At 46.9% G+C, this 21,073-nt stretch overlaps 1 protein-coding gene across 1 annotated transcript; it reads left to right on the forward strand.

Annotated features, from left to right (window-relative positions):
- The first annotated feature begins 6,311 nt into the window (after nucleotides 1–6,311).
- Nucleotides 6,312–17,995, forward strand: Farsa (phenylalanyl-tRNA synthetase subunit alpha). Its single transcript, XM_034522780.2, has 13 exons — nucleotides 6,312–6,504; nucleotides 10,071–10,208; nucleotides 10,287–10,385; nucleotides 10,475–10,593; nucleotides 12,649–12,741; nucleotides 12,820–12,948; nucleotides 13,026–13,141; nucleotides 16,119–16,203; nucleotides 16,293–16,392; nucleotides 16,473–16,641; nucleotides 16,734–16,811; nucleotides 16,960–17,074; nucleotides 17,593–17,995. The coding sequence occupies exons 1-13, from the start codon at nucleotides 6,358–6,360 to the stop codon at nucleotides 17,729–17,731; spliced, it is 1,527 nt and encodes a 508-aa protein (XP_034378671.1). The 5' UTR covers nucleotides 6,312–6,357; the 3' UTR covers nucleotides 17,732–17,995.
- Nucleotides 17,996–21,073: the final 3,078 nt, after the last annotated feature.

Below are 21,073 nucleotides of genomic sequence, written 5' to 3' on the forward strand. Positions count from 1 at the left end.
TCCTTACAAAAATGGAGTGTTTCCTTCGCAGTGAGGGGAACTCGGTGCAGTGAGGGGAACTCAGTCGAGTAATGACCCTTGAGGTCAAGACGTTGAGGCTCCACCCCGTTCCCCAGGCAGTGTACAGAACTAAGCATTGCTGGTGTAGATTCCTCTGGAGGACACCCAAGTCCAACGTGATCTTGACAGACTTGTGACTGACTCTCCCGTCAGTCCTGTGCCACTAACACATATGCTTGCTGCCTTCTGCTTTGTTCTAGAACTCAAGAAATTGAATGAAGCAGGGGATCAAAAGTTCAATGGAATTCTCAGCTACATAGTGAGTTTGAGGCCAGCCTGGGCTGCATGAGACCCTGCTTCAACACAATGAAATAAGGGACTGGAGAAATTGTTTTGGAGCACTGGCTGTCCTTCCAAATAAGCCCAGTGCTATTCCCAGCACCCATATGAAGTATCAAAAACGTCTGTAACTCCAGTTTCGGAGGGTCCTGAGATCTCTTCTGTGAGCACTAGACATGCAAATGGTACAGAGACACACATGCAGGCAAAACATCTATACAAATAAAATGAAATTTTAAAACTTTAAAAAAAAAAACTGAATGTAGTAATGCACAACTGTAAACCCAGCATACTTCAGCAGGATAGCAGGCAGGAACAGGAGAATCACCCAGGAGCCCTTGACTAGCTAGCTTGCAACCCTGTGTCAGATAAGGTAGAAGGTGAGAGCAGATGTCCTCTGACCTTCACATATATGCTGAAGCACACACACACACACACACACTATACTCACTTTTTTTTTTAATTAAGAAAATCAGGTATGGTAGCACACCTTTAATTCCAGCATTGGGAGGGCTAGGGTTCTAGTGGATCTCTGTCTGAGTTCCAGGTCAGCCTGGTGTACTTAGTACAGTCTAGGTAAGTCAGAATTACATAGTGAGACCCTGTTACAAAAGAAAAAAATCCTGGGCTGAGGAGATGGCTCAGAGGTTAAGAGCACTGACTGATCTTCCAGAGGTCCCGAGTTCAATTCCCAGCAACCATATGGTGGCTCACAACTATCTGTAATGAGATCTGATGCCCTTTTCTGGTGTGTCTGAAGACACCTATAGAGTGTTCATATACATAAAATAAATAAATTAAAAAAAAAAACTTGGGGAAAAACAAGGTGTTTTGAAGCTGAGGAGATGGGCTGGCAAGATGGCTCAGCAGTTAAGAGGACTGACTGCTCTTCTGGAGGCCCTGAGTTAAAATCCCAGCAACCACATGGTGGCTCACAACCATCTGTAATGAGATCTGATGCCCTCTTATGGGGTGTCTGAAGACAGCTACAGTGTACTTACATTAAATAAATAAACTTTAAAAAAAGAAGAAGAAGAAGAAGAAGCTGAGGAGAAAGGGGACTAAATTGATGATACCTGAATACATGGCTTCACTATAGGGTTGGAATTAGAAATGATGTGTAACAGGCTCAGATAATGTTTCTGGGAGTGTCTCAGGACTGAGGATGTATACCTCTGTGATAGAGCCCTTGTCTAGCAAAACATGAGGTTCTGCGTTCCATCCCTATACTGGGAAAAAAAGGTCTGAAGCATGGTCCACTTTTAGATTGTTGTTACCAAATAGTGTGTGCATGTATTGACACAGGTATTACTTCTCACAACAAACTTGGTTCCTTTACACCTGTCAGGAAAACTGGGGGACAGGAATATTAAGTGCTTGTTTAGTATTTAACCAATTTAACAAGCTAAGAGTGACATAAATGGAGAGATGGCTCAGTGGTTAAGAGTACTGACTACTCTTCCAGAAGACCTGGGTTCAATTCCAGCACCTGTATAGCAGCTCACAGTTGTCTGGAACTCCAGTTCCAGAGGATCTGACACCCGCACACATGCAGGCAAAACACCAATGCACATAAAAATCCTCTGTGTTTTTATATTTTTGAGACATGGGTCTTCCTAAGTTGCCAGGACTGGCTTTGAGTTCCTGGACTCCTGTTTTGCCCTTTCAAGAGTTACTCTGGTTTTGTTTGTTTTTTTCTAAATGTTAAGCTAAACCCCACTACTATCTAGTGGTCTTCCCACTTTGAGACAGGGTCTTTGATAGAGATGTAAACTTGGCTGGCTTGTAACTAACTAAGATCTGCCTGCTTCTGCTGGGATTAAAGACATGTGCCATGGGCTCAGCTTCTTCTCTTCTTCTTGATTTCTTTTAAAATACTTATTGTTATTTTACATATATGAATGCCTACATGTGTGTATGCATACCACACACATGCCTGGTATCCACAAAACCAGAAGAGGACGTCAGATACCCTGAAACCAGAGTCATTGGTGGTTATGATCCACCATGTGGGTGCTGAGAATGAAAACTGGGTCCTCTGAAAGAGTAACAAGTGCTCTTAACCCACTGATCCATTTTTCTAACCCCAAACATGTTTTGTTTTGTTTTTTTGTTTTTCGAGACAGGGTTTCTTCGTGTAGCCCTGGTTGTCCTGGAACTCACTCTGTAGACCAGGCTGGCCTGGAACTCAGAAATCGCCTGCCTCTGCCTCCCAAGTGCTGGGATTAAAGGCGTGCGCCACCACCACCCGGCCCAAACTTGTTTTTTAAATGAACCTGTATTTTAAAGTTTTTTTTTTAAAAAAAACATTATTTAGTGCGCACACACGCACACATCACAACATATGTATGAAGTCAAATCTTGCAAGACTCAGTTCTTTCCTTCCACCTTGTGTGTCCATGGGATAGAATTCAGACTGTCAGTCTTGGCAACAAGTACCTTTGTCTCAAGCCACAGCAACCCCAATGTTTCATTCCTTCGTTCCTCCCACTGAAGTGGTCTTTGTTAACATATTTGGGCTGAGATGTTTTGTGGTAGTCCTTGACTACACAACTGCAAACAACCAAACTTACAGGGTTTCCCCCTCTCCATCAATTTTACTGAGGCTTAGCCCTTACCTAGTTTCTTCTCACCCGCTTCAGTTAGGTTGGTTTTGTGCTCAGCACAAAGAGCCTCCATTATGGTTTGCTGTAAGCAAACAATGGGTTTGGCAGCCTTGTAGATAGCATGTGCTAGGCAATCATGAAGGAAGTGCTTCCCACAGCTCTTAGAAAGCAGTATCTTCAACCTCTGAGCATATGGCCTGGCCACATAGAATCCAGCACCTTCTTCTGTCTGCCAAGGGCACTGGATCCCCAAAAACTGGAGTTATGGATCATTGTGCGCCACCATGCTGGGAAGTGAGCCTGGGTCCTCTGGAAGATCATCCAGTGGTCTTGCTCTCAGCCCAGGCTCCAAAGAGCAGTTTGTTTATTTTTTATTTGTTTTTTGTTTTTCAAGACAGGGTTTCTCTGTATAGCCCTGGCGGACCTAGAACTCGCTCTGTAGACCAGGCTAGCCTCGAAGTCTCAAAGAACTGCCTGTCTCTGCTTCCCAAGTGCTGGTGTTAAAGTCCTAAGTCGCCACCACCTAGCCCAAAGAACACTTTTAAAGATGAAGACTTCTAACACAATAAAACCAGAGGTACACTAGTTTGCCATCATGGAGAATGATAGGAAAATGTTAAAAGCTGTTGCCTTCTGAAGCTAGAGTGATGGCATAGTAGTTAAGAGTGCTTGTTGCTTTTGCAAAGGACCTGGGTTTGTTTCCCAGAACCCACATGGTGGCTAACAACTGTAACATCAGTTCCAGAAGATCTGATGCCCTCTTGTCATCTGCTGCCACTGCATACATGCAAGCAAAACTCTTATATATATATATGTATATTATATTGTGTATATATATAATATACACATACATATAAGCAAAACAGAGAGGTTGGGGAGAGAGCTTGTTGCTGTTGCAGAAGACTCAAGTTCACACTCTAGCGTCTATATTGATATGCTCATAACCACCTGTCTCCAGCTCCAGGGACCCAGTCCTTCTGGCCTTAGCAGCCACCTGCATTCATGTGCACATATCCCCACACAGACAGACAGACAGACAGACAGACACACACACACACACACAGAGAGAGAGAGAGAGAGAGAGAGAGAGAGAGAGAGAGAGATCACAAGATGTGGAAACACATACCTTTAGTACCAGAACTTGGTAGAGGAAAGTGGATCTCTGTGAGTTCCAGGCTAGCCTATCCACATAAAGAGATCCTGTCCTTAAGTAAAGAAATAAACCAGGTCTGGAGAGAACTCAGTGTTTAAGAGTACTTGCCTCTCTTCCAGAGGACTAGTGTTCTGTTTACAGCAGCTATATCAGGTGACTCATAACCAAAGGCAACTGGAGCTCCAGGAATCTGATGCTCTGGCATCCTTTTGCACCTGAACTCTCATGCACATGCAGACACATACATATAGTAAATTTAAAATAATAAAAATAAAAAATTTTAAATATTTTAAAGGCTTCTGTTTAAATGTCAAGGCATTATGCTTCTACCAAAGCAGAAAACTTTTGTACAAATAATGAAAACACAACATACAGTATAGTCTCAACCTTGAGAAAGTATTTGGTAAATCAAGCATTGTGTGGAGTGACAGGAAGTGACACCACAGTGTGCATGTTTCGTGTTCAGAACTAAGGCTAGGGTTGGAAAGATGGCTTGGTGAGTAGAAGTGTTCTTGGCTAAAGGCTGAGGAACTAAATTATACCTCAAGGTAGAAGGAGATAATTGAGGCCCAAAAGTTGTCCTCTGACCTCCACATGTGTGCCATGGAAGTTGTCCTCTGACCTCCACATGTGTGCCATGGTATGCAAGTGCCTACACTCACACATGCACACTTGCATACTGAGACCCTGACAAAAAACAAAAGCAAAACAAACAAAAAAAGAAGCTGCCATGGTTCCATAACCCAACATGGCTAAGAGCTGCCAGAGACACCTTGAAATCACTGCATTTGATTTTGAATTAATTTGGTCACTGAATATTCAAAAACCTTTTACAAGTTATGTTTTAATCCACACATTGAGTCACAGGATCATGTATGGATGAGACCCAAAGTTTGTTTTTGTTTGTTTGTTTGTTTGGGGGTTTGGTTGGTTGTTTGGTTGTTTTTTGGTTTCTGTGTAGCCTTGGCTATCCTGGAACTTGCTCTGTAGACCAGGTTGGACTTGAACTTGGAGAGCCTCCTGTCTCTGTCACATGAGTGCTGGGATTAAAGGTGTCTGCCCCATGCCTCTCACCTACCTTCCTCCCTCCCTCTCTCCCTCACCCCACTCCCAGCCCCCAGCTATGACTCACAGTTTGTAAGACGTATCAGTATGATATTATTGCATTGATCTTCTGAGAGCACAGAGAAGCTGGGAGGATTTACACTTTTTCTGCTTGTATCCTTCAATTCTCTGTAGGTCGATAATCTCGCCTCTGAGCCTCCTTTTTTCTCTTGTGAAGTAGAAGATTTATATAGTATCTACATTATGAATTTTAGGGAGAACTTAAAAAGCCTGAAGTGCTCCATGCAGGTCAGCAGGCTCTGTAACTGTCTTAAGTGAATCCCTCTTCCCTGAACATGTATGGTCCCTACCCAGATTCCTTTTGAAAATGTAAAAGAAGTTAATATCTGCAGGGTGGGGCACTGGAAAGATGGCTCAGCTCTTAAGAATATTCGTTAACTGTTAAGTATTAAGCTGTTAAGTCCTCTTGCATAAGACCATGGTTCAATTCCCAATAATACACATGGTGGTTCACAAAATCCATAGCTTTGGTTCCATGTGGTCTGATGACCATCTTCTGACCTCTGAGGCCACCATGCACACATGTGGTGCATGGACATATATACGAACAAAAACCTCACACATAAAATAAAGTGAATAAATCTAAAAACATCAACAGAATGGTCGTGCCTGAAGCCCACCACCCAGTGCCTTCTCTCTCCTAAGAGAGAATTCTTGAAGGATGGCAGTGATCTGAGTGGTGGCTAGTGGTGGCTGCATGAAAATTAGCGGGGGTTGGGGTGGGGGGAAACCGATAGAATTAATTTCAGTCAGGTCTTAGAGTATTTGTCTGCAATCCTAGCACTTGGGAGAAGTAGGCAGGAGATGAGTTCAAGGATAGCCTCTGCTAAAGAAGACCTGTCGCAAGATATAAAACAAACAAACAAACAAAAAACAAAACTACTTTTGTCCTTCAAGTCATCAAATTTACCTCACTAGTTAACTAAAGGCCACTGGGCTCAAACTACATAAAGCATCCCGAATCCCTTAGGTCCATTTGAGGCTGAATTGCCACACTTAAGATGGCGATGGCCAGCTCCCAATTTGCCTTGTGAGCCACATTAAAAATGGTGACGCACGGTCTATTGTGACTTCCGGTTCCGGTTCCCTAATCGGTCCGGTGTCCTGCACACGCCAAGCACGCTGGGAGGAGGCATGGCAGACAATCCGGTTTTGGAGCTGTTGCTGAGGCGATTGGAGGCAGCTGATGGCGGCCTGGACAGCGCGGAGCTGGCTAAGCAGCTGGGTGTGGAGCACCAGGCGGTGGTGGGCGCAGTCAAGAGCCTCCAGGCTCTGGGTGAGGTGAGTCCGGCGCGTGCTGCTGCCCGGCCTTGCTTTTATACCTGTAGCCCATTATTGCTAGTGAGGGAGAATTACATGTAGGTGCACGGGGTGCGCCGGTGGGAAGTCTGGAGCAATTTACGTTTCTCAAGTGACTAATGTCTGTTAAGACGAAAAGCTGGCACATGTGGGGGTGTGACAAGACGAGGTCGCTGCCCGGAAAGGGGTTGCAGTCTAATGGGGAGACACAAATGACTAGAGTGATGTGAAGGTTCAGAGAAGCAGCTGTGACAGCTGACTTCGTGTTGGGGACAGAGAGCCGGGATCCGGTGGAAATGGAAACTGAATCGGGTCCAATGGAGGAAAACGACGGCACCCAAGACATCAGTGGCAGGGCATTGGTATGGGATTATAGGCCGCAGAGACCATCAGGGCAGAATTACATGGTTCTATAGGGGTCCCTCTTTCCCTTTCATCTCCATATTAGGGCCTCCTGTGTGCTAGGCAAAAGCTGCAACCCTGAAATACAGTTGCTGTCCTGTAAATTGCTGTCTGGACCAGGCTGGCCTCCAATTTATGAAGATCCATGTGCCTTCAGAGAGCTGGGATAAAAGGCTCATGCCACTAATACCCACCTTCCCTTAGAATTGTTGGCTGTTTTTTATGTATATATGTGTGCCTGCCTGCGTTTATGTGCACTGCGAGCTGGAGGAGACCAGAAGACGGTGGGAACTTAATTTGTAGACGGCTGTGAGCTTCCATGTAGTTGCTGGGACTTTGATCTGGTTTCTCTGCAAGACCTATTGCCCTTAAACCACTGAAGCACCTCCCCAGCACACTTAGTACTTTTTTCTTTTTAAAAATTACGGTGTGTTTTTACTGTTTTTGTTTTTTACTGTTTTGTTTTTATTTTTTTCAGACAGGGTCTCTTTACAGGTCTGGATATGCTGTAACCCACTATGTAGGCCAGTCTATCCTCAAAACTCCGGATGCTAGGATACTTTTTAACTTGGAAAAGGGCTCTCACTGTCCGGTCTGGCCTTGAACTCACTGTGTATGAGTTCTCGAGCTTTCCTCACCTCAGGTTCCCAACAGCTAAGATTACAGGCTCTTACCGCCTGTGCAGCCTGCTCTGTATGTCTTCATCTCACCAGAATAATGGAGAGCCGCATTAGGAGTGGTAGCCAGCCAGATTGTGTTCCCCGTATTGGTTTTCAGAAGGAATGCCAGCTACACTGAGAGCTGAGGTGGGGAGCTGAGGACTGGGGCTGCACACCCCCAAGCTGGAGGCATGGTGCCTGGTACAGGGAGGCAGGTGATTCAGGATTCCGGATAAGGAAGAGAAGCAGAGAGGAAACCCATTCTTCCAGTGTCGGCAAATGGACTGAGAGGGAATGAAGGGTGCAGAGGGGTTTATGGACTCCTCAGAAAGCAGGGTCCATGAGGCAGGGTCTGGGTTGTTTAGTTGTTGAGCACAAGTTCTGTACTCAGCTCTGAGCTCTGTGCTGTCGTCCTCGCCGTAATCTTAGGATGCTGACATTGTTTTTAGGTCTTGCACATAAGACAGCTGGTGCTCGTTGTAGTGACTCATCAAGTGTCAGTAGTTGTACACACTGCAGTCCTCAGTGTTGAGGACAGATCCAGAGGATGGTATAGGGGCCAGGGACATGACTTTCTTTCTTTCTTTCTTTCTTTCTTTATTTATTTATTTATTGTTTTTTTTTCGAGACAGGGTTTCTCTATGTAGCTCTAGCTGTCCTGGAACTCACTCTGTAGACCAGGCTGGCCTCGAACTCAGAAATCTGCCTGCCTCTGCCTCCCAAGTGCTGGGATTAAAAGGCATGCGCCACCACCGCCCGGCTCATAACTTTCTTGATTTTGTTTTTCAGCCAATTATTAAATATATTTCCTCCCCTGATCTTTGCCATTAAGCCTTTAAATTCTAAACAAGTTAATGCATCTGTTTACGAGTTAGAGTCGGGTATACTTTGGGATATTATAGAAAGGCCATTCGTTCAAGCCTTTCTATAAAATATAAAGAAAAGTGCTCTTAGTAGCCTGTGTATAAATGATGAAATACATGTGCAGTCAAGATACAGGATTAGGGAAAATGGCTCAGTCAGAAAGAACACTTACTATAAGACCTGAGGTCAGATCCACGCACTCCTGTAAAAGCTAAGCATGGCCTCTGGAGACCATTAACCTGGAGTTGTTGTGGAGGCAGAAAGATTGTTAGGATGTGCTTGGCACCAGCATAGATGAAAAATGGTGAGCTCTAGTTTCTTTGAGGGACCAAGAGAACAAGCAAAGGGTGATAGAGTTTGAGTGGCTTCCTCTGGCCACCAAACACATGTGCATTTGTTCATACACATGTGTTTATACACTGCACACACAAGAAAGGAAGGAAGGAAGGAAGAAAGAAAGAAAAGGAAAGCACAAAGGCTCGAGGTGTGTTTCAGTGGCAGAGTGCTAGTCTAGCATGTCAGGTGTCTAATTCCTAGCACTTAAAAAGAATTTGTCGAGGCCAGGTTGGTGGTGGTCCATGCCATCAATCCCAGCCCTTGGGAGGAAGAGGCAGGTACATCTCTGAGTTTGAGGCCTGCCTGGTCTAGAGAGCAAGTTTCAGGACAGCCAAGGCTGTCTCCAAAACCAAACCAAAACAAAAGTTTGTCTATGGGGCTGGAAATATGGCTCAGTGGGTAAGAGCACTGGCTGCTCTTCCAGAGCACCTGGGTTTGGGTCCTAGCACCCACAAGTAACTAAGAGCCATCTTTAATCACAGCTCCAAGGGATCTGAAGCACTCTGGGTTATCCAGGCACCTAAGTGTAGGTGGTGTCCATAAACTCATGCAGGCACACACATATACATGTAAATTTAAAAAATGAATATATCTGAAAAAAAAAATCATAAGAATTGTTTCAGCTAAGAACATTAGTATGCAATCAATAGTCCCAAAATGGGAAAATGAGGCAGGATTACAGGCTCCAGGGGTTTGAATCCCTCTTGGGATATATAGCAAAGCAAGGTTTTGAATGAAAACTGAGATAACATGCCTTCTCTCCTTCTTTCCCTCTGCAGCCTTTCCCGCCCTCCTCCCTCCCCTCCCCCCTCTCTGTTTCTCACTCTCCCCCTCTTCCATCCTCTGTCCTCTCTCTTCCTCTACCCTTTGAAAAGAAGTAAAGTTGAAATGTAACACAGCTTTGTGACCGCCCTCTGAATTAATTTTATTTTTTAGATAGGGCCTCATTTTGTACCCCTGACTATCCTGGTACTTGATAAGTGTACCAGGCTGGTTTTGGACTCATAGAGATCCACCTGCCTCTGCCCCCCTACTACTGATATTAAAGGTTGCTCCATCACAAAAAGTGTTGATTTATTTTGTGTGTGTGTGCATGCATATGTACAGGTGAGTGCAGATGCTCCAGGAAGCTGGAGAAGTTAGATCCCTGGCCGTGGGCCACCCTATGAGGTACAAGAGCAGTGCATGTCTTCAGCTCTGAGGCTGTCTTTGACTCTCTGGCCCAGTGCTATAGGGTGGTGGCAGTTTTGAACACCACACACCCGTGTGCCATTCATTTCCCTGCAGGTCATTGAGGCTGAGCTCCGATCTGCCAAGTGCTGGGAGCTGACCGCTGAGGGCGAGGAGATTGCCCGGGAGGGCAGCCATGAGGCCCGTGTGTTTAGAAGCATCCCTCTCGAGGGCCTGGTGCAAAGTGAGCTCATGGTAGGGCCCAGGGCTGGGATCCAGGGAGGGGATGGGATGCAGGTGGCCCTGGAATACAGCACAATCTCACTTCCCTAGCAACTGCCCAGCGGCAAGGTGGGCTTCAGCAAGGCCATGTCTAACAAGTGGATCCGAGTGGACAAGAGTGCAGCCGATGGGCCCCGGGTGTTCCGAGTGGTGAGTCCTGCAAGGAAATGGCCAGGCAGGCTGGGGGCAAAAGGGCAAGTGGGGCCGATACCAGCCCTCATTCCCTTGTCCTGTGGCAGGTGGACAGTATAGAGGATGAAGTGCAGAGGCGGTTGCAGCTGGTCCAGGCAGGCCAGGCTGAGAAGCTGGCTGAAAAGGAAAGGAATGAGCTCCGGAAGAGGAAACTGCTGACTGAAGTGTGAGTGGCTGCCACAGCTAGGCCCTTGTACCTATGTGTTGCTGTGTGGATGAAGGGAGGGAGCCGCCTATCCCATACCCAGTGGCTGCTGCTGTCAGCCTTCACCAGAACCCCTTTACACCGGATTTGTTACTGTGGTTGTTTGGTTCCTTGGTCTTGAGACAGGGTTTTCCTGTGTAGCCCTGGCTAGCCTAATGTTCAATATGTAGTTCAGGCTATCCTCAAATTTGCAGAGATCTTCGTGCCACTGCCTCCCTAGTGCTGGGATTAGAGCCTTGCAGCACTACATCCAGCCTTATCCAGGGTTTTGAGTGTGTGTGCTGGGCTCAGGCAGCCCTTCGGCCTCTGCTCTTGCTGCACCTGCTGCTGAGAAATGGCTTTCTGTAGACTTTCCAGGTAGTCAGCCAATGACATTCCTGCTCATATGTCACTCAAGGGAGGCCATACTGAGGCAGGTTGGGTGCAGCTGAGATAGGGTGATTGTGGATCTATAGAAAGAGTGAAGCCTATCTCTTAAAACCATTTAAGGCCTGCAGATGTAGGGAAGTCTAGGCTCTGCAACTTCTTAGCTATGTAAACTTGGCCAACTTACCTGGCTGGAAAACTACCTTTTCCAGCTAAGTTCTCTAGTTATAAAATACCTTCTGGGGTGGAGAGATAGCTCAGCCATTAAAGGCTAGACTCACAAATACCTTCTCATGGGTTTGTGGAGTAACAGGTCCTGACCATCATGTCCTTCTGTATGTATCACTACTTGAATGGACTTTGGTACAAATATTCTCACTGTTGATAGAACAAATAAGTGTATGAACAGGTAGAAGGGTAGTGGCTTGATAAGAAAGTTTCAAATGATGGTATCAAGAAGACAATAATGCAGATGAACGAGGAAAGATCAGGAGTTCAAGGCCATCGTGGGCTATATAAAACACCTAATCAAAAAAAAAAAAAGGGAGACAAAAATGAAGGCCAGAAAAATAGCTCAGTGGCTAAAGGTATTTGTCACTAGCTGGCTAACTTGAATTCCATCCCTGGTATCCACATGGCAGAAGGAGAGAACTGATTGTTGAAGTTGTTTTTTAACCTCCAAGTATGCGATGCATGTGTGTACACCTGCGCGTGCGCGCGTACTCACACACACACACACACACACACACACAAATGGATGTGATAATGGCTCTTAAAATACTTTTTAAAGGCTGGAGGGCTGGAGAGATGGCTCAGTGGTTTGCTCCTCCTAACCACTGTGTTAGGTTCCTGGTGCCCATGTTGGACAGCTCTGTCTAACAGTGGAACTGTCTGCCACTTTAGCTCCAAGGCCCGTGTTAGGAACAGGGGATCTGTTACCTTTTCCTGGCCCCCATGGGCACCCTCACACATGTGTTATATGTTCACACAAACATGCAGACATGTACAATACACATAAATACAAACAAACCTGGTGTAGCTCAGTTTTATAAGATGCCTATGGCCCTGAGCTTGATCTCTACCACCAGAGAGAGAGAAGAGCAGCTGGACATGGTCATTTACCCTTAAATCCCAGCACAGGAAGCAGAGACAGGCGGATCTGTGAGTTTAAGGCTAGTCTGGTCTACAAAGGAGTTGCAAGTCAGCCAGGACTCCATGGTGATCCTCTATAATAAATAAATAAATAAAATGCAGATAAAGATACTTTGTGATATAATGCTTAAAGCCTCCAATATCAGAGTTTATTATGTAACCTGACCCTCTCTAGGAAAAAGGAAAAACAAAGTAAGGCAGGTTCCGAGATGTAGCTTAGTTGATTACTATGCACTAAGTCCTGAGTTTGATCCTTGGAACCACATAATCCTGGTGTGACATAGGCCTGTAATTCCAGCATATAGAAGGCAGAAGCAGGAGAATCAATTCAAGGTCATGCTTGATTATGTAGCAAATTCCAGGTCAGTGTAGGATATGTGAGTCGTTTAAAACCTCAGCAACAGCCTAAAACTAGAGTGACTTCATAGTTGGTTCTGGGATTAGCATCCAGTGGCTCTCAAGATGATAGCAACATGTCTTCTCTTCCTCTGTTCACAGGATCCTGAAAACCTACTGGGTGAGCAAGGGCAGGGGCTTCAGCACAAGTGTGTCTAAGCAGGAGGCAGAGCTAAGCCCAGAGATGATCTCCAGGTAGGATGAGGAGAGGGGAGAGGGTGTTGGGGAGGATTGGGCAGTTCTCATGTCTTTGTACCCTGCATCTCCCCACAGTGGCTCCTGGAGGGACCGGCCCTTCAAACCCTACAACTTCTCTGCCCGTGGTGTGCTCCCAGATAGTGGCCACCTGCACCCCTTACTCAAGGTCCGCTCCCAGTTCCGACAAATCTTCTTGGAGATGGGGTGAGCACAGGGTCTGGTGTGGGGTTTGGGAGCTAGTGGGCACAGGCCGGCAGGGCAGTCAGTCATGTCTCCTGCAGGTTCACCGAGATGCCTACAGACAATTTCATCGAGAGCTCCTTCTGGAACTTTGATGCACTCTTCCAGCCTCAGCAGCACCCAGCGCGTGACCAGCATGATACCTTCTTCCTTCGAGGTGGGTGGCCTGGGATGATGGGAGCCTGGCCAGTGTGGCAGCAGAAGTCTCAAGTCTGGATAAAGCTTTAGGGAAGGGATATTGCATTTCATAAAACAAGATCTGACCTCACTGAGGCCAGCAAGGCCCTGGCAGCTGGTCCTGTCCTCACTGTGAGCTCTCTCCATTGTGCCTAGTCTCTGCTTTCTGAACTTGCCAGACCTGCCTTGGGGCTGTGTCAGCTTATGCCAGCTACCCAGAGTTTTTTTGTTTTGTTTTGTTTTGTTTTTTTGGGGGGGAGAGGCCGTGGTTTGAGACAGGGTTTCTCTGTATAGCCCTGACTGTCCTGGAACTCACTCTGTAGACCAGGCTGGCCTCAGACTCACTCAGAAATCTACCTGCCTCTGCCTCCCAAGTGCTGGGATTAAAGTCGTGCGCCACCACTGCCCAGCTGTTTTGTTTGTTTTTTTTTATAGAGAAAAAGTGTTTCACTATGTGGCCTTGACTAGTCTGGAGCTCCTCCTGTAGGCCAGGCTGACCTTAGACTCACAAGGATTTCCCTGCCCTGCTAAGGCTAGGCTTAAAGGTATATGCCACAATGCATATAACTATGCATTTTTATTTCATTTTATTCAGAATTCTATTGGCTGTCCTGAAGCTCATTATGTAGACCAGGCTGGCCTCAAACTCAAAGATCCACCAGCTTCTTCTGCCTTCATAGTGTTTATACTAAAGGCATGAGCCACCACCACGTGTGCCTGGCATGTCCCAGGTGCCATCACATGGGCCTAGCATATCCCAGGTTTGTTTTGTTTTTTTCCCCCTGGAGACAGGGTTTCTCTGTAGCCCTGGCTATCCTGAAACTCTGTAGACAAGGCTGGCCTGGAAATCAGAGATTCACCTGCCTCTGCCTCTGCCTCTGCCTCCTGAGTGCTGGGATAAAAGGCATGCATCATTACTGCTTGGCCTCATGTCCAAGATTTTAATACCACCTAAGGGTTGGAGTGTGACATATTAGAACCTGGATTCTAGCTGTCTTTAGCATAAATAAATAAGTAAATAATCAAACTCCACCCTGGCTCTGTCCCTTCTCCTCTCACTATCATGTAAATTCTCTAGGGTTTATTTGGGGCCAGAATCCTTTTCACTAAATTGAAGCATGTATGTGGCCTGGAGAAAAAGCTTAGCAGTTAAGAACACTTGGTGCTTTTGCAGAGGACCCTAGGTTAGTTCCCAGCACCCATATTTGATGCTCACAACAACCTTTAACTCCAGCTCCAAGGAATCTGATGCATCTGGGCTTCTCAGGCTCACAAGCTCGTGTGCATCCAACCACACACAGACACAGGTACACACATAACTGAAAAATGAAAATAAATCATTAAATAGAAGCATGTTTTTCTTAGTTCTGGACATTCCCTTCACTTCCACTATTAACTTTTTTTGTTGTTTTTTCAACTAGAGTCCCCCTACTGTAGCCCAGGCTGGCCTTGAACTCATGTCCTCCTGGTTTAGCTTTTGAAGTGCTAAGACCATCTTCCCTCATTATTTGGGTTGTTTTGTTTTAAGACAGGGTCCCACTCTGTAGCCTAGGCTGGCCTACAAGTCACTATGTAGCCATGACTGATCTAAGTGTCTTTTGTTCTCCTGCCTCAGCCTCTAGAATGATGGGATCACACATGTGAGCTACTGTGACTAGTTATTTGTCGTGTGTGTGTGTGTGTGTGTGTGTGTGTGTGTGTGTGCGCGTGTGTGTGCTGCTGCTGCTAGGGGAGGAATCCAGGATCTCCTGTATTCTGGCAAGTTTTCTGTCCCAGGTTCTCTGTTCCTTGTCACATGCCAGCCCCTGTGTCACTGTCCTTGATGTCTCTGAAGTGAGTAGATGAGCCCCTAACTGCCCATTGCCGATTTAGTATCAATGATGTTGCTGTTGTGTGGAAGCCAGAACTTACCTTCTGCTTCCGTTGTTGTCAGCCTTCCAACTACAGAAAGCGTATGGTACTGTTAGCCCCTCATTTACAGTTGAGGAAACTGAGGCACAGAAAGAACATCATGTACCCAAGGCTGCACAGCTGTTACTTGTTAAAGACTTACTCAGGAACCAAAACTATGCTGTTAACATTCCCAAAGAGTTCACGTGTTTGAGGTGGATATGGTGGCTCTTGTCACCACTGCTCAGGAGGCTGAGGGGAAAATTGTAAGTTCAAAAAGAAAAAAAAATTTTGCTCGTTTGCTTCTGGAGGTGCATGTTAGTGGATGAACACTTGCCAAACCTGAGGAAGGCCCTGGGTTCCAGGAAGCATTGGGGAGAAGTCATGTGCTTCCCGAGCAAGGCCTCTGTGAAGACCTTCCTGCATGCTAGGATGGCCGTTACCAACTGAGTCATAGCCCCGAGAGGGCCAGAGTCCCTTGCCTCAGGGAGATCCACTTCCTGACTAGATAGTTCCTGAGGAATCTGTGTAGTGGGGTGGGTTAAAAATCACTGGAGATACTAATGTGTGCCTGCAGGGCTAGGGGAGGGGAAGCATGCATTGTTTGAGCCTTAAGCAAGGTTGGATGTGGTAATATACACCTTTTAATCGCAGCATTTGGGTGGCAGAGCCAGATGGATCTCTTGAGTTCAAGGCTAGTCTGGTCTGCATAGTGAGCCTCAGACTTACCAGAGCTACATGACAGCTAGAGATGGAGGCCAGTGCAAAGGTCCTGAGGCTGAAAGGTCAGTTGGTGGCCCTGTGACTGCAAGTCATGGTCACATAGGAATGAGAGGAGACCAGAGCAGGAGGTAATATGTCAGAGCCAGAGGGAAACTTGGGCTTTCACATAGTGAAGAGAAAAGCAAGGGGAAGGGGATTCTGGATGAAGAAAGGAAAGGTCATCAACTGAGGAGTGCCAGGTACCCCGGACTGCTGGGGCACAGGAGCATCCATGGAGCCATGCCTGACATGCAGAGGCTCTGAGAGGTGCTCATTGGCTGACCATATGACTCTGTCTTGCCTAGACCCAGCTGAAGCCCTGCAGCTTCCAATGGACTATGTCCAGCGGGTGAAACGGACCCACTCCCAGGGTGGCTACGGCTCACAGGGGTGAGGCAGAAGCAGGACTCTGGCTGGGGAGGGCCAAGAGGCTGGGGTTCCAGGACCACAGGGCAGACTTCCTGCTTTTTCTCCTGAAGCTACAAGTATACCTGGAAGCTGGAAGAGGCCCGGAAAAACCTACTTCGCACTCACACCACGGCAGCCAGCGCCCGAGCCCTTCACCGTTTAGCCCAGAAGGTAGAGCTTGGCCTGGGCAGGTGGGTGGGTGGTACTGTCCTGTAGACCTTCTGACCCATGCCATCATTCCTCCTCCTCAGAAGCCATTTACACCAGCCAAATACTTCTCTATTGATCGTGTGTTTCGGAATGAGACGCTGGATGCCACACACCTGGCCGAGTTCCACCAGATTGAGGGTGTGATAGCTGACCATGGTCTCACCCTGGGCCACCTCATGGGTGTGCTGAGGGAGTTCTTCACTAAGCTGGGTGAGCAGTCAAGCCAATACAAGCAGGCAGTGTTTGGGGACCCTGGGAGAGTGACTCTGAGGTCATCAGCCTACCTTGGCCATCCCCTACAGGAATCACGCAGTTGCGCTTCAAGCCAGCCTACAACCCCTACACAGAGCCCAGCATGGAAGTGTTCAGCTACCACCAAGGTCAGGGATGGGGAAGTGGGTGCAGAGGGAAGTCTGAGGGACCTCACGCTTGTCCTGGGTCACCCTCTTTGCCAGTCTCCTACCCCATCTTCTCATTCTCTGCAGTGTCACCCACATGCATGCTCTAGCCTCCCCTTTTTCCCCACAGGTCTAAAGAAGTGGGTTGAAGTTGGCAACTCTGGGGTCTTCCGCCCTGAGATGCTCCTGCCTATGGGGCTCCCCGAAAATGTGTCTGTCATTGCTTGGGGTCTCTCCCTGGAGCGGTGAGTGCCTAGCCGGAACTTAAAATGATTCCATCAACTCAGTCACTTGGTCATTTCTCTGACAATTCTGTAGTAGGGTTGCTAAGTGCTGTGCCTTGCCTGGAGCTGTGAGCACTATGGCATGTTTCCCCAATACTTTGCAACATGGATCTTAGTGGAAATGGGAGGGCAGCTAATATGGTCATTAAGGAGACTCAGAAGGCCAGAGTGTTAATGGACAGGAAGTGCTATGGAGAGGACAGAGCAAGACTTAGATGAGGTGAACAAGGAAGGCTTCATGGAAGCTGAGGAGCAGTGAAGGCATCTGGCAGGATATACCAGTCACCAGGCACAGCCAGTACTCAGGCTCTGAGGCTAGACAAGAATGAACAAGGGGAGAATGGGAGGTAACAGCAGGCCAATAGGAAGACATGTTGTCCACCAGTAGGGGTGGACTTTCTGAGAAAGATGGGAGCCTCTGAGAAGCAGAAGATAGCCTGATCTGACTTAGTGTTAAACCCTGTTTCTTCCACTCTCAGCCCAACAATGATCAAATATGGCATCAATAACATCCGAGAGCTGGTGGGCCACAAGGTGAACTTGCAGATGGTATACGACAGCCCTGTGTGCCGGCTGGATATCGAGCCCAGGGCCTCCAAGACACAGGAGGCTGCATGATAGAGGCTGCCCCAGAGATCCCTGTCCAGTCCCTTGCATCTTCCAGCAGTGACCTACTATTTATGAGGCCTCTGTGAGGCCAGCTCACTCCCTCTGCCTCACCCACCCCAGGGAAAGGGTTCTAAGTATGGGGTGCAAGTTTATTGTGCTGGCTTTTAATGGTGTGCATGGTTTGCACATTGTAAGGGCACATGGTTTGGGACCTGCAGGTCAGCTCTTTCAATAAAGTGGGCACGTTCCCTTGTGTGGTGCCTTTTGTTAAGACTCTGTTGTCATTCGTTTCATTAGGCGACTTGGTGGGTGTTGCCTCACTCCCTGCTCCATGCAGTCCTTGTTGCGGAGAGAACTGAGAGATGGTTCCTGGTGTGCAGTTAGGAGACAGGACTTAGGTGGTCTGTGATCCTAAAAGGTCCCAGTCAGCCTGAGCCAGCTCCATGCTCAACTGAGTGTTTATTGTTAACGGGTGCATGTGTGTCCGCTCAGGTACATACAGGAAACAATCTTTAGTGCCGTCTTTAGGAACACTGTCCATGTCCTTTGAGACGGGGACTGTCATTGGCCTGGGAACTCACCAGTTAGGCCAGGGTGCCTGACATGCTCCAGAGACTCTCCTACCTCTACCTCTAAGATTATAAATGCACATCCTGTCTTTAACGTAGATTCTGTGGATTGAGCTCAGGTAGCAAGCGCTTTGCTGACACAGCCACTCTGTAGCCCCTAGCACTTATTAATCACTAACTGGTGCCAAGCCCTCTTTTAAGGCTTTGATCAGAAACTCCTCTTGGTAAAAAAAAAAATATTTAGTAGGTGATAGCCTAAAAATCCAGGATTCCCATGATTGGTAGGAACAAGAGACTATGGGTAAGAAGCTGCTCTTAATTTTCCCCCTAAAAATCAAATTTCCCAGCAGCTGAGGCAGGGGCAATCATGAGTTTAAGGCCACCCTGGACCAGATACTTTGACTTTGTCAAAAAAAAAAAAAAATCATAATAAGTTCTCAAAGCTTTGTGTATTTACTTGTTACTTACAGGAACAAGTGCTCTCACCCTCTGAGCTAACTCCAGCCCTGTGTATGTCTTTGTACACATGAGGGCCTATTGCCAGAAGAGGGCATTAGATCTCCCAGACCTGGAGTGACCAGGACTGCTGTGAGCCAGCATGTGGGTGCTAAGAACCAAACCTAGGTCCCCTGGGAAAGCAGCATGACTTGTAACTGCTGAGCCATTTCTTCGGTCCCCAAATTTATATAGTCTCATAGCGTTTGTGTGGAGGTCAGGGCACAGCTTTCAGGAGTCAGTTTTCCCTCCTCCACGGGTCCTAGGGCTGCAGCTCAGTAGTTTCTATCACAGAACTACCTTGCCGGCCCTAATTCGGCCCTTTTGAAAGTGCCCTGTACTTGTACTTTTTCAACACAGGGTGTCTCCGAGTAGCCCTGGCTGTCCTGGAACTCACTCTGTAGACCAGGCTGGCTTCCGCCTGCCTCTGCCTTCCAAGCGCTGGGATTCAAGGAATGCATCACCACTACCCAGCAGCACATTTTAAAATTTATTTAATTTGGGCTTTGTAAAAAAAAAAAAAACTATGTCGGGGCCAGAGAGATGGCTCAGTGGTTAAGAGAGCACTGACTGCTCTTCCAGAGGTCCTAAGTTCAATTCCTAGCAACCACATGGTGGCTCACAACCATCTCTCTTCTAGTGTGTCTGAAGACAATGACTGGGTACACACATACATACACATACACACACATACACTAATGTCAGGTCTGGTGAGATGGCTCAGCAGTTAACAGCACTGGCTCCTCCAGAGGTTCTGAGTTCAATTTCTAGCAACCACATAGTGGCTGGCAACTATCTATAAAGGGATCTGATGCCCTCTTCTGGCATGTAGGTGTACAGGCAGACAGCACTCACACATTAAAAGTAAAAAAAAAATAAAATAAAAAAACACCTACTGACTCCTTACAACCCCCTAACTCCCAAGATAGGGTATCACTATAGCCTAGGCTGGCCTCAAAATTTAAGATCTTACGCTTCAGTCTCCTAAGTACTGGGATTATATAGGTTTGTGTCATTACACTTAAGTTTTTTTTCCAGACAGGGTTTCTCTGTGTAGCCCTGGCTGTCCTGGAACAAACTCTGTAGACCAGGCTGGCCCTAGATGAGCCTGCTTCTGCCTCCCTACCGCTGGGATTAAAGCTGTGCACCACCACAACCCAGCAGCACGTAGTTTGTTGCCTTCTATCAGGAAATTTATGGTATGTCAGTTGTTAATTTTTACAGTATTTACAACTGTTTTAGTTTTTAATCACTGCAGTAGTAAATATTTTGAGAGTTTCAGTTTTTTAGCTGGGTTTGGTATTACCCACCTTGTATTAGCACTTGGGGGGGGGGGGGCAGAAGCAGGCTAATCTCTGAGTTCAAGGATAGCCTGGTCTTATGGAACTTCAGGACAGCCAGGGTTACAGAAAAACCTTGGCGAGACAGAAGCAGACAGAGACAGAGAAAGCAAACAGGGAGCCCTGAGTATGTAGAGTCCAGCCTGAATGTGTATTTTGATGTGGGCACAGGAATACAAAGGCAACTGACCCATGGGAAACATGTCTAATCAATTACCTATATGAACCAGGCTCAGGAGGAATGAATGGCAAACTTTCCCCCAGAGTTCCAGAATGATTGTTTAAGGATAATTAACCAGTAGTGCAAAGACTAGCAGAGCTGGCTTCCTCTCCTGATGTTTGCAGGCTAGGATTGCTCACCCACAGATTCCTCCTACCAGGACTAGCTGTGCCGTATGTAATGAATAGCTGAGGTTCCAGGTTGCAGCCATAGCATGAAGCCCACCCAGTTTCACTGTGTGTCTGTCCTGTCTTCGTTCCCTCACATAGCCAGCGTTTCAGGACCCAAGCTGCTGGGGCTGTAGCATCGAAAAAGAAAGGGTTGGAAAGATGGATCAGAGGTTAAGCACTGGTTGAGCCTGCAGAGGACCAAGTCTAACTTTAAGCACCCATACGATGGCTCACTATTTTAATTCCAGCCTCAGGGGATCTGAACCTCTTCTGGCCGCTATGGACACTAAGCACCCATGTGGTACAGAAATACATGCAGTCAAAACACCCATACCCATAAAAAGTATATTTAAAAAAAACATTTAAAGATGAGATCCCTCTAAATGGCTCAGTGGGTACAGGCACTTGCCTAGTCTGATGACCTGAGTTCCATCTCCGTGACCCACAAGGTGGGTGACACATGTGCATGCACAAAATAGGTCAAATGTAAAACAAAAATAAAACGCAGAGCTCATAGATTAAGAGCATCAGGGAACAGGAATTCAGTTCCCAACAAC

The sequence above is a fragment of the Arvicanthis niloticus genome, chromosome 18 (assembly GCF_011762505.2).
Source record: "Arvicanthis niloticus isolate mArvNil1 chromosome 18, mArvNil1.pat.X, whole genome shotgun sequence".
Lineage (NCBI taxonomy): Eukaryota > Metazoa > Chordata > Mammalia > Rodentia > Muridae > Arvicanthis > Arvicanthis niloticus.